Raw genomic sequence first — 14,612 nt, 5'->3', positions numbered from 1 at the left:
ATGTACTGAACTGAGACAATATATCAAACAATTGGCAAGCAAGTAGGAGCAAGCTCAAATTTTGCCAAAAACTAAGTACTGAAATTTTATTGTTTAACTCTTTTCAACCCTCATTACATTAGATAATACCTTCAGCCAATATATGAAAGATGTAGTTCGAATTACCTCAGCAAGGAAGATACAAGCTAGATTTGGCACTGTAAAAAACAAATCTTTCCTACAACTTTTAATTCAAACCAAAAACTATCCTCTTTCATCCAATTGATTTGCAATGACAAAACCTGGGAATGCTGAAGTAAAAAATGAGAGTGAATGTCCAAATTGAAGTGAAGAATGCTGGAGTTTCCTAACGATGCTGATGGCCAAATGTCCCTTCAAAACTGGGCAAGGCAGTCCTGTAACTGACAGTGCTAGATCTACTGAAACTGCTGCCACCAAACTGGGCTGTACAGGCCAGAAACAAAAACCTTCCAAAACACCCTTTTTTCCCTACTAGAAGGCTGATGAAAATTCCCAGAATATTGACGCCTAGCCGGATCTCTGCAATTCCCAAAGGATTTTTTTATGATTTTTTTGAAATTGCCAAAATGATTGAAAATACAGTCGTAGGTACAGTACAACAGATCTGTTGCATAAAACCTTGCCAACTCCTCCAAAGGTGACGCCAATGATTTGCTAAATATCCCTGGGTAAAATCGAACCCTTTGCTGGCAAAAACTGAGACATAAATCACTGTTCATGCCGTATGGATCCACTGTTCATGCGTACTGTTCAAGTCCTACAAAATTATTGTAGCAACGAATTTAAAAATCAAAATTTTAATAGAATAATGGCTGCCAGTGCCAAATAAATGCCTGAAAGTGAATCCTCCAAAATTATCAAACCCTCACTTGTGAAAATGGATTCCTCTCCTTGCCAAAATGATGAAACTCTGAAAACTACAGGCTGAAAATGAACAATATTAAACCCTTGCACTTAAGCGCACATGAATTGGCTGAATACCAATTCCTCCGAGCAACCCTTCAGAGGATCTTTCACCTCCTCAGTTATGCAATCACTTGAGAAGTATCGTTCTCAAGGATTATGCTGAATATCTGCAGGCCATCAGGCTCTACAAATGCTCAAGAAGCTCAGTGAGAAAATAAACTTGGATGCCAAATGAGAGACCCATAGGGTCTATTTATTTACTTTTTAGAATCATCCTCTAGAAGCCACTTAACTTTCTAGAGACATCCAAAATATTCTTATAAAATCCCATTGCACATTTTAGATAAAAAGTAACTTTATAAAATAAAAGTGCATCTCACCTGAAAAATATAACATTTTGGCTCCATATAAAAAGTAATAATTAAATATAATAAATATGATGTCTCCAAGAGCATAATGAGCCATCCAATTACCACATAAACGCCAAAATGACTCTCATCAACCCCATTTGCCTACGAGAGTCTGTAATAGGCAAATCCACGAAAAAATGCCGTGTCGTACTAAAGAGGGGACATGACAGTCCGCCCCTCCTGAAATTGCTTGACCCCAAGCAATCTCAACGCCAGATGCTGCAGAATAGCTTCACCCTCCCAAGTAGCATCCTCAACAGGTAGATCTTTCCACTTAACCAAGTATTCTCTGATCACCCTTCTGCGAAGCTGCTTTTCTCTGCTCTCCAGAATGGATTCTAGCACTAGGATCAATTTTCCCTCATCATCTAAGGGAGGTAATATTGCAGAAGGCACCACATTTTGACCCAATGCTTTTTTGAGGCGTGACACATGAAACAAATTGTGCACTCTCCTATCTGCGAGAAGCTCCAATTCATAAGCCACCTCACCAACTCGCCTGATAATCCTGAATGGTCCATAATAGCGTGGCTTGAGTTTCTCTGCACCACTCTTCTTGAGAGTGGACTGCCTGTATGGCTGCAACATGAGGTAAATCATATCATCTACCTCAAAACTACACTCAGTCCTCTTCTGGTCTGCATACTGCTTTTGCTGGTTCTGGGCTCTAGCAATATTGTCCCTGAGAGTACCAACTATATCCTTGCTCTCGTGTAATAATTCACCTGCACTGGGTACCCGACTGTCACCCAACAACAAATCCAAGAAACTAGGTGCCTCATAACCGTAAAGTGCCACAAAGGGTGTCATCTGTGTAGTCATGTGGTATGTAGTATTGTAGCAATACTTGCAGAGATATATCCACCTGACCCAAGCTCGCTGCTGAGCTGCCACATAATTCCTCAAATACCCTTCCACCCATTTGTTCACAATTTTTGTTTGACCATCGGTCTGTGGGTGATAGCTGGTGCTGGGTGTAAGCTCGGTGCCACACAATTGGAATACCTCCTGCCAGAAGTGACTCATGAAGTAGCTGTCCCTATCACTCACAATGTTCCGAGGCAAACCATGCAACCTGAAAACCCCCCGGAAGAAGACCTCTGCCACTTGAACTGCTGAGTATGCAGTAGTGATGGGGAAGAAATGAGCATATTTTGTTAACCAATCCACCATCACATAAATACAATCACGTCCCTGGGCCTTAGGCAAGCCCGTGATAAAATCCATGGAAATGCACTCCCACTTCTTGTTAGGAATAGGAAGTGGCTGGAGGAGCCCTGCTGGATAGGTGTGTTCTCGTTTGTTCTGCTGGCAAACAAGACACTCTCGAACATACTGCAAAACATCAGCCTTAAGCCCTTTCCAAGTGAATCGCTCCCGGACTAACCTGTAAGTCTTAAAGTACTTGGGATGCCTTGCTGTAGGTGAATCATGGAGTGCTTTCAAAATCAGCTACTTTACTTTCAATCCTGGGATTAAGTAAATCTTGTTCTTGTAAATGATCAAATCATCTACAAGTATGTATCTAGTATCAATCGCTGTCCCCTCCACTATATCAGAGGCCCATATGTCTCTGGCATACTCTGCTATAATCAAGTGTCGCCAATCTTCTGATATCTGAATCATAGAAGTGAGGTGTGGTCTGCGAGAGAGCATCTGCAACAACATTCTGCGTTCCCTTGACATATGTAATGTCAAAGTCATAGACTTGCAACTTACTCACCCACTTCTGTTGGCGATCATTCAGGTCCCGCTGTCCCAAAAACTGCCTTAAACTGTTATGATCAGTTTTAATACAAAACTTGCTGCCCACAAGATATAGTCTGAATTTGGCCAAAGCATGCATGATGGCCAACATCTCCTTATCATATATACTGAATGAGCGCTAGAGTCCTTTGAGCTTCCTGCTCTCATAAGCTATAGGGTGCTTATCTTGCATGAGTACAACACCAACTCCCTCTCTAGATGAATCACATTGAAGCTTAAATGGCTTCGTGAAATTAGGCAATGCTAGTACTGGGCATGTAGTCATTATCTCCTTGAATCTCATAAAATAGTCTTGTGCCTCCTGAGTCCACATAAATGCCCCTTTCTTCAGCAAATCTATCATGGGTCTGCATGCCGTAAGTAGCCACTGACAAACCTGCGATAGAAACCACATAAACCAAGGAACCGCCTCAACTGTGTAAGGTTCTCTGGTGGAGGCCAATCAACAATAGCGCAAATCTTTTCAGGATCCATCTGCACTCCATCTGCACTTATGATATGTCCTAGATATAATAGCTCTGTCATCCCTAAATCACATTTGGACTTGGCATACAAGGACTCCCTCTGTAGAATGCTCAACACTGTCTCCAAGTGCTCTAGATGCTCCTGCCATGATCGGCTATAGATCAAAATATCATCAAAAAACACCAGCACAAATTTCCTCAACTGATGGTGGAAAACCCTGTTCATAGTGGACTGGAAAGTGGTAGGTGCATTGGTCAAACCAAAGGGCATGACTACAAACTCGAAGTGCCCACAATGACATTTGAAAGCAGTTTTCTCAATGTCCTGCTCACGGACTCTGATTTGGTGATATCCTGATCTCAAATCAATTTTCGTGAAATAACAAGCCCCATGCAATTCATCTATCAACTCATCAATGTGAGGGATGGGATACCTGTTCTTAATGGTTCTCTTATTCAACACCCTATAATCAATACACATCCGAAGAGTACCATCCTTCTTTTAAACCAAAACAACAGAAGATGCAAAAGGTGACTTACTTGGTCGGATGTGCCCCATAGCTAGCAACTCCTTAATAGTCCTCTCGATCTCATCCTTGAGTCGCTTTGGGTGCCGGTATGGTGTGATCATGACAGGCTTAGCACCTTCCTCCAACTCAATAATATGCTCAATGCCTCTATCTGGTGGCCTACCTGGTGGAATCTCACTGAATACCTTCTCGTACTTAATCCTCAATTTCTGAATATCAGGATGATATTCAGCCTTATGCTGCTCCTCCTGTGTAGGCATTAAAGTACAAACTGCTGCCCACTCTATATCATTATGCCTGGTTAATCTCTCCATCCGCCTAAATGAGATAGTCCTGACATCACCATTACGGATAGCCTTCAGCATGTGTCCTGCCATCCACCTCAAAGCATATCTCCATATCCTTTAGTCTCAGGGTAACCTCCTCCAATGAATGTAGCCACTGCATCCCAAGGACTATGTCCATGTCACCCATGTTGACCACATGATAATTTGCCTTGAACTCATAGTTGTTCAGGCGTAAAGGTAGATCACGCACCATCCTGTCACAATGAAGAGTATATCCATCAGCTACCTTGACTCTCAATCCCTTGAACTCCTCAGTAATGAGTCCACGGCTCTCCACAAATTGTGCATCAATGAAATTATGTGTGGCACCTGTGCCCAACAATGTAATAACCTTCTACCCAGCCAAGACTCCCCGAAGTCTGAAAGATACCTCTCTGTAGATACTAGACAGATGTGCCTCCTGTAAATGCAGTTCTAGTTCCTCCTTTTGCTCTGCACTGTCTATCTCTTGCTCACCCTCTGCTTCATCAGGATCCTCATCATGGTGCTCTGAGCTATTTGAATCTGAGCCCTCGTAATAAGCCCACATCACCCGGTTTGCTTTTCCCTTAGGCCTCATAGGATCGTCATGGCCATACTCATAGGGACCTTTGCAAAAGAAGCACAGCTTCTTCTTACGCAAGTCATTAAGTGTCTCCTTATCCAAAGGTGTAGTTGACTTGCCCTTTATATCATTAACCTTCTCTCTATCCTTGGTAAATCCTCCCCTGTTATCTCTGAATGATGAGGAGCCTTTAGAACCAAACCTATTAGCCGGGGTTGCCAGCTCCATGCTCCAAGTTTTCTTCATAGCTTCCTATAATGTAGGAGGGTCAAAAGCCTTTACCCACCCCTTGAGTGGTTCTGTCAACCCCTCGGTAAATAATATAACCAACCTCCTCTCAGAAACATCATGAACTCTCACTGATAGTTTTTGGAACTCACTGATGAATTGTTCCAAATTACCTGTTTGCTTTAGCTGTGCTAGATCACAAAAGAAGACTTCTGGATCCTTTTTATCAAAACACTCAACAAGTCTATCCACAAAGTCCTGGAATGACGTTACCTGATTGTGTTGTAATGTGACCATCCCATGTGACCACTAGTCATGAGCAACTCCCTCAAGGTGTAAGGTAGCAAACTTAATTGCATCTGTTTCTGACATAGGTCCCAAAGCAAGGAAGGTATCCAACTTGTGGATCCAAGATTGTGCAGTCATCTTCCCGCTGCCATCAAAAGTAGGTAAGGTGAGCTTATCCGTATTATGCTATAGCTCACTATTCTGTCCTCCTCTCTGTCTCCTTTCCTGCCTGAGAAGTCTCATATGTTCCCTCCTCTGAATCAGGTATCGCTCAAAATCAATTATCTCTCGGGCATGTTGAGGTAATGCCTGCCATTCTTCGATTGCAGTCGTAAAATCATCCGGGAAATCTTCCTGAAGACTAGCATCCACTAACATTGGTGCCTCTTCCCTAAGGAAGGTAGGGCGTGTAGACCTATCTACCGTCCATGACCAATTCCTCTATACACCCTGTGAACCTGCCACACTCCTATTCTCCTCATTCCCCTAGTATCTTCTATCTTGTGGAGTCAAATGATCTATCATTGTCTGTAGCATCTGTCGACTCAATGCATTTTCCTCCCTTATTGCCTCCCTCATTGCCTGTACCTGTTCCCTCTGCAATCCTCTATAGAACTCCCTGGCTTCTTCTTCACCATCTCTAATGGTTCTATGTGGGCTCTGTGAACGTCTATCAGCCATGGGCTCAGTTGTGCTGGCTCCCAAAGCCTTTCTGCTCCTGTAGACTATAGCAAATGGTGATAGCATACACCCTGTCAGGCTGGCAGGAAACCGCTTTGATACCACTGAAATGACCCTTACTCAAAGGTCACTAAAAACTACTAATATTGAGCTATGTAATTACGTCAAACACTTGGCGTACTACGGTTGGAGATTAATGTTAAACTTAAGATATTGCTGTGTAACAACAAGCTGATGTAAAAGATGCCAATCATGTACTGAACTGAGACAATATATCAAACAATTGGCAAGCAAGTAGGAGCAAGCTCAAATTTTGCCAAAAACTAAGTACTCGAATTTTATTGTTTAACTCTTTTCAACCCTCATTACATTAGATAATAAAAAATCTAGATGCAAGCTAGATTTGGCAATGTAAAAAAAAAATCTTTCCTACAACTTTTAATTCAAACCAAAAACTATCCTCTTTAATCCAATTGATTTGCAATGACAAACCCTAGGAATGCTAAAGTTAAAAATGATAGTGAATGTCCAAACTGAAGTGAAGAATGTTGGAGTTTCCTAATGATGCTAATGGCCAAATGTCCCTTCCAAACTGGGCGTTGCAGTCTTGTAACTGGCAGTGCTAGATCTGCTAAAAGTACTGCCACCAAACTGAGCCGTACAAGCCAGAAACAAAGACCTTCCAAAACACCCTTTTTTCCCTACTAGAAAGCTGACGAAAATTCCCAGAATATTGACGCCTAGCCACTGGGATCTCTGCAATTCCTAAAGGATTTTTTAATGATTTTTTTGAAACTGCCGAAATGATTGAAAGTACAATCGCAGGTACAATACAGTAAATTTGGTACAGTACGGTACTGTTGCACAAAACCTTGCCAACTCCTCCAAAGGTGACGCCAATGATTTGCTAAATATCCTTCGGTAAAATCGAACCCTTTGCTTGGAAAAACTGAGACATAAATCATTGTTCATGCCGTACAGATCCACTGTTCATGCATATTGTTCATGTTGTACGGAATTACTATAGCAGCGGATTTAAAAATCGAAATTTTAATCGAATAATGGCTGCCAACGCCAAATAAATGCCTGAAAGTGAATCCTCCAAAATTATCAAACCCTCACTTGTGAAAATGGATTCCTCTCCTTGCCAAAATGATGAAACTCTGAAAACTACAAGCTGAAAATGAACAATATTAAACCCCTCCACTTAAGCACACATGAATTGGCTAAATACCAATTCCTCCAAGCAACCCTTCAGAGGATCTTTAACCTCCTCCTCAGTTATGCAATCACTTGAGAGGTATCATTCTCAAGGATTATGTTGAATATCTGCAGGCCATCAAGCTCTACAAATGCTCAAGAAGCTCAATGAGAAAATAAACTTGGATGCCAAATGAGAGACCCATAGGGTCTATTTATTTACTTTTTAGAATCCTCCTCTAGAAGCTACTTAACTTTCTAGAGACATCCAAAATATTCTTATAAAATCCCATTGCACTTTTTAGATAAAAAGTAACTTTATAAAATAAAAGTGCATCTCAATTGAAAAATATAACATTTTCGCCCCATATAAAAAGTAATAATTAAATATAATAAATATGATGTCTCCAAGAGCATAATGAGTCGTCCAATTACCACATAAATGCCAAAATGACTCTCTCATCAACCCCATTCGCCTACGAGAGTCTGTAATAGGAAAATCCACGAAAAAATGCCATGTCATACTAAAGAGGGGACATGACATACTTGGTGACAATTTTGCCCCTGCCAACCGAAACAGTTCTGTCCAGAAGATACTAATGAATTGCCCATCTTGATCACTAACAATGTTTTGGGGTAACCCATGTAGATGAAAGACTTCTCTAAAAAACAGATCGACGACTTGTGTGGCCTGAAGATATAATCCTTTTCGTTCACCTTGGGAAGTCTAGTTATGAAATTCATCGAGATACTTTCCCACTTATGTTTTGGAATTGTCAGAGGTTGTAGTAACCTGGCAGGTAGAGTATATTCAAATTTTTTCTAGTGGTAGACCACACTCTCTTACATACTGCAATATGTCTCCTTAAGTCCTTTCCATGAAAATGTCTCATTGAGACGTCTATACATTTTGAGGAAACTTGGGTGTCCTGCGAAGGGTGAGTCGTGTACCTCCTTCAAGATTTTCTGCTTCAATTTGGATTCCGGCACTAAAAATATTTAATTCTTATAGTAAATGATGTCATTTGCCGCTTTGTACCAATCATCTTGGTTGTTGCTATACATTAGCTCACAGACAAATGTGTTTTTGGAATATTGTACCAACAAATGTTCTTTCTAGTTTGCTGAAATCTAGGTTAGTAAGCAGATAGCGGGTTTCTTGGACAAAGCATCTGCAACCACATTGTTCTTTCCTTTCACATATTCAGTGTCAAAGTCAAAAGCTTGAACCTTGCTTACACTTTTTTGTTGCCTCTCGTTCAAGTCCTGTTGCTCTAGAATATATCTTAAACTATTGTGATCTGTACAAACGACAAACTTGGCACCCACTAGATATTGTTGGAACTTGGTTAGTGCATGTACGATGGCCAACATCTCTGTTGTAGATGGAATATATGCGCTCTATTTGTGTAAGCTTCCTGGTCTCATAGGCTATGGGGTGTCTATCTTGCATCAGTACTGTGCCAATGCCATCTCCGAATGCGTCGCACTCCATAATGAACGGTTGAATGAAATCAAGTAAAGCAAGGACGAGACAAGTGCTCATTACTTCCTTCAGCTTATCAAAAGTAAGTTGTGCCTTTTCATTCCACCGGAGGATCCCTTTCTTGTCAGATCTATTAGTGGTGCACTGAGCTGAGAGAACCCCTTTATAAACCTCCGGTAATAACTGTACAGTCGAAAAAATCCTTGCAACTCCGTGAGTGATTTTGGGGGAGGCCAATCAAGGATAGCCTAAATCTTCTCCTGATGAACTTGAATGCCATATTTATTGACAACATGTCCCAGGTACAATATTTTTGTCATACCGAATTCACACTTGGATTGCTTGGAAAACAAAGACTGATCCTTCATGATCCTTAGAACTTCATCCAAATGCTTCAAGTGCTCTTCCCATGTCCTGCTATAAATAAGAATATCATTAAAAAATACTAGTAAGTACTTACGCAATTTTTTGTTGAAGATGCGATTCATGTATGAATGGAATCTAGTAGGTGCATTTGTTAATGCGAATGGCATGACCAAGAACTCATAATGACTGTAGTGACAACGAAAAGCTGTCTTTTCTACGTCTTCTTCCCTCATGTGGTTTTGGTGGTATCTGAAACGAAAATCTATTTTCGAAAAATAGACTGCACCATGTAATTCATCTAGCAACTTATCTATCCTTGGAATGGGATATCTATTTTTTATTGTTTTTTGATCAACTCACGATAGCACACACATACGCATCGTCCCATCCTTTTTGACCAATACCACTGCTGATTCAAAAAGATTAGAACTGGGACAGATCCATCCTTTCTCTAGCAGTTCCTGAATTGTCATTTCTATCTCATCTTTGAATTTCTTGGGATGGTGATAGGGTGTGGTTATGACTAGCTTGGCTCCTGCTTCCAACATGATTGTGCGTTCAAACGCTCAATGAGGCGGTATACTAGGGGGAATGTCTATAAAAACTCTATCATGATTACTCAAAATATTTTGGAGATCATCATCCTGGGGAGGTGTACATTGCCCTTTTATAGGGTCTGGCGAGACAAAACAATGTGCAACCTAAGCAACGTCATCACACTGAAAAGTTGCCTCCATCTGATGTGCAGAAACTTCCTTCGGACCTTCATTTTCCATTCCGCAGAGAACAACCTTCTTTTTATCGACAACAAAAGTGAAGTCCATTCATTTGAAACTTTGAGTGTATTCATCAAGTGTCTCCATTCACTGTATTCCCATAATAAGCTCTATGTCATCAAGGTCCACTATGAAGAAATCCTTGGTCAACGAGTGATTCGCCATTGTGATACTTAATTGAGGAACAAGGTCTGTGTAGGGCAGAAGACTCCCTTCGGCAACCTTGACCTGGAATCATGCGTGTGTCTCCATAGGTAGACCTCTTCGCTTCACCAAAAATGAGTGTATGAAGTTTAGGGTGGGTTTGCTATCAAGCATCACCATAACCCTTTGTCCTTGAAGGGTTCCTTGTACACGAAAAACTGTGCATGTCGGGCTACTGGCTAGGGCGATATTTCCTCCCCACCGTACCAATGTTGCAATTCTTTCCGTACGGTTCAAACCAACAATTTTGGTGTCCTCCTGGGGTTGGTTGTCTTCAGAGGGTATATCTTCCTGTTCGTCCTCATCATTGGACACGAGCTCAATGTAGTGAATTTTTCCTTTCCTGAGGCATCTGTGCCTAGGTTCCATGGTCCTTTGCAGTTGAAACATAGCTCCTTCCTTCGGAGCTCCTGTCTGGTAGCGTCATCCAACAATGGCTTTCTCGGTTGACGTTTGTTATCTTTGTCCTTCGAAAACACTAGCGGTTTGGAATGTGAGTAATTTTGTGGGATGACATTGTTGATGATGCCATACTCCTTGCCTTCTTAGCGGCCTCTAACAAGGTGGCAGGATCGAACCCTTTTACCCAACCCTTCAGTGATTTTGTTAGTCCGTCCATGAAGAGCACTATCTGTCTTCTTTCAGAAATGTCCGTGACCAAAGTAGAGTTTTTCTAAAATTCTGCAATGTACTGGTCAACCTCCAGTTTCCCTCAGTTGTGCCAAATCTTTGAAATTGAGTTCCGGATCTTTGTCGTCAAATCGATCTATCAATCTCTTAGAGAATTCTGCATAGATATTTATTTGATCATGCCCTAGTGTGATGGTGCCATGATGCCACCATTCATGCACAACTCCGTCTAAGTGCAAGGCCGCAAATTTAATTGCTTCTTCTTCTGGCATGGGATTAAGCTTGAAGTAAGTATCTGTCTTCATTACCCATGCTCGCGCAGATATGGTTCCAGATTCGTCAAATGGTGACAGATTTACTTTACTCAACTTCCTCTTAAGATCATCATTAAAGTATCCTCTGTTTCCGCCTCCCGAATATCTCATTCTCAAATCCGCATAATCTTTGTAGGATACATCTTCCTCCAAATTCGCATTTTTCCAATCTTCTCTCAACTGTTCTTGCATTTCTTCAAAGGTTGGTTGCTTCCCTTTGAGTGGTTCCTTCGTTCGTGGGGGAAAGGACAACATGGAAGGTCGAGAGTGTGCTGGATGAGGGTTTGCTTTACCTGACACTAAGTCTGTGTTGCGACCATTTTGTTCGCTAGATATTTTATTGTTTGCCAACTTCTTGAGAGTCTCTTCCATGGGTCGCTGAGTATCATTGATCTGTGCCTGATTCCTCGCAAGCTCCCTCAGTAATGCCATGAGTTTGACAACTGTGGGTTTTGGTTCGACAACCATTCTATCAACAGAATGGGTTCTTTATTTCGACTATAAACTCTCACTCACTGTCCACAGGCTGGTAGGATCGAAGCTCTGATACCAATGTAGTGTTCCGTCCTAGAAATTTGATAGCCGTACAACCCAATTGGAGCAAATTGTCGTTCGTAGGTCTCAGAGTGGGATCCATACGGTACTGGAAGGTGTACTCAGTAGGCTGTACGGTGGAAGAGTTGGCAGGAGTGGTAGGGAAGAGTCCGTATGGGAGAGTGATGGTCGTACAAGTGCAACTGGAGGGGGGTTGAATGGTGGTGGGTGGAAGGAAGGGGCCATACGGTGGATCTGTCGTATAGAAGATAGATAGCCATGGGGAGTGGCAGGAGGCCGTACATTCAATCTAGGTGGCCGTACAGTGGTCTTGGGAAGAACATACGATATAGGGGTGCCGAATAGGATGATGTGAAGTGTGTTGCCGGAATGGGAGGCCGTACGATGTACAGTGGTGACTAGAAATGGATGGCAGGAATTCGTAGGATGATGCACCAAGAGTTATTGTAGACCAAAAGATAGTGAGAACAAATAGCGAGATTTAAAGCAAACAAACAATAAATGGAAATACATAGGACAAGAGAGTAGATCAAACTAAACACAATGAATATTCGCAATATGATGATGCTTTGGCTTGCCAGATCCGAGCAAAGTGTTATAGGCGACGGAATAGGGTAAGAGTTGAATCCCACCGAAACTTTACAGACCAAATAGGGAAGGTCTTTCACTTCCGAAATGACGAACAATAGAGAACTCCAACAAGAATTCGCAATACAAAGAAATGATCCAAATTGCATACCTACGACTACCTACAAGTCATGCTTGTTTAAATACCCTTTAGGAAAACTTTCTGAGGGTGTATAAAGATAGTCGACAGCTAAACTTACCTATGTAAACAAAACTAAAATGGGTTTGAGATATTTTAAATCAATCGGCCCATTAACAAAGATTTGATTAATTATCTATTTTATGATGGGGATATTACATCTCTGTTACCCCACGAGGGTATAATGATTGTGGAAGAAAACTGCTAACTCATAACTAAGCTTATTTTTCATTAATGTCAGGTCCAAGAAAATGTTTGACAGACTTTTCACACAGACAATAATTGTGATATAAGGAGTTTTTGACTATTCCAACCTTGAATTTATGGGAAGACCTGGAGAAAATTAAGTAAGTGTGAAGCATGCCTTTGTCAAATCTGAAGGAGTGTTTAGATCCCTTTGACTTATTCTGACATACATGGAAATCTTGAAATCTTGATAGCTTAATCTTGAAATTGTGGTGTTTCAATCTATCATCAAATTTATAAGAGGACCACTTGATGTTTACCATTTTATTGTCGATCATGTTTTAGAGCATAGAGATATGCAGATAGATTATTTGGTGTCTCAATAGAACATTTTTTGCCATTTGGAGTGATAGCACTGCTTCTTTATGCTGTATATGCACAAGCAGACAGTTTATCTATATTCCCCTAAGTTTCCTAGACGGGGACGACTAGGGATAGTGAGGCAGGTTTTCGGGATGGCAATTTTTTTTCCGATTTTGGGGATGGGGGGGGGGGGAAGGAAAATGAGGATGGCTATATAACAATAGGGAAAATAAAAATATATAGAGAAATTTAAAATATTTATATGAAAACATGGATAAAGCATGTACAATAGAACTTTAAAATATAAGAATCAGCAGAATTTATATGCCAAATTTGTGTTACTTTGAGATTCAAAGTCCCCTAGCTGTCCTCAAGTCTCCAAGACGTTTACGTGATGGGGGCGGCTGAAAATATACTGGGGACGCATCCCTGGGTAACATCATACATATCTTTCTGCTCAATTTAAATTATAAAGCACATGTTCAACAAAAGTCATGTGAATAATTCACCTGGTTTAGGGTGATGAATTATCTAATGAACATTTAACAAATTAGCTACCTGGTTTAGGATATAAGTTACCTCATCCTAGCAGGTTATTAAAGCCATTTTGCAAATCATACCTTCAGAACTATTATATAAGTGAATTTGTATTATCAAATAAGTTAATCTAACCCAATTCTGCAACTGGATTTCATGGTATCCATAATATAAACTTATTCATAACATGGAACTGTCTTGGCATTACAATGTACACATCCCTTCATAAATTAATTGGTATTCTAGAAGTACATACTGAATTCTTTAGCTGTGCAATTCTTTTATATTTTAATTTATATTTTTCTCTCATAAATGAGAAACAAGAAAACCATAGTAGGGTAGATTATAGTGATGAAATTGGGGGGCTCATTTGACCCTTTTTTAGGTTTACAGTTTAAAGTGCCTTCAAATTCTGCCTTCCAAGTCAAAATCGTAAATCCATTTAACATTAAATCTCTTTTGAATGCCATATTTTGGAAATAATAGTACAGTAGATGTGTTCTATCATTTTGACTAACACAGATTGCAATAGTCCTCACAATCCAACAGGGAAGGTTTTCAGCAAAAACGAGCTTATGATTATTGCAGAAATGTGCTGCAGAATGGACTGTCTTGCAATAACTGATGAAGTATGGAATTTCTGTAGTCAAATTATCTTTGTTATTAGTAAGTTAGATGTGCACTCAAGTTGCAATTTATTGTTTTCAGTACATTCGGTTGATACAATTGCACATCCATTTTTCTAGAATTCAATTTATAGAAGCTATAATATGGAAAAAAAATAAATTGTACTTGTCCAGGATAATTTATATATGTCAATTTGGTTTTATTAAGAGCCTGTACAACATCTAATTCATTTGTACCATATAGGTATATGAACATATAACATTTGATTCAGAACACATAAGTTTAGCTTCACTACCTGGCATGCTGGAGCGCACCATTATTACATCTTCAATGTCTAAGACATTTAGTGTAACAGGTATAATTTATATTTTTCATTAAAAGATAAAATTTAGTGTTCTATAATGCTGTTGTTGATG

General features: G+C 40.3%; 1 protein-coding gene across 1 annotated transcript in view; it reads left to right on the top strand.

Moving 5' to 3' along the window:
* LOC149571718 (uncharacterized) overlaps nt 1-14,612 on the top strand; it is a 217,332-nt gene that overhangs the window by 133,087 nt on the left and 69,633 nt on the right. Inside the window, exons 6-7 of the mRNA XM_089813128.1 lie at nt 14,102-14,198; nt 14,440-14,551. Coding sequence (XP_089669254.1) covers nt 14,102-14,198; nt 14,440-14,551 — 209 coding nt within the window. The remainder of the gene's footprint in view (nt 1-14,101; nt 14,199-14,439; nt 14,552-14,612) is intronic.

This window comes from Cupressus sempervirens, chromosome 2 (genome assembly GCF_028749045.1).
Source record: "Cupressus sempervirens isolate cs-2001-9-10 chromosome 2, ASM2874904v1, whole genome shotgun sequence".
NCBI classification, from domain to species: domain Eukaryota; kingdom Viridiplantae; phylum Streptophyta; class Pinopsida; order Cupressales; family Cupressaceae; genus Cupressus; species Cupressus sempervirens.
This window is presented reverse-complemented; position numbering and strand designations above follow the sequence as displayed.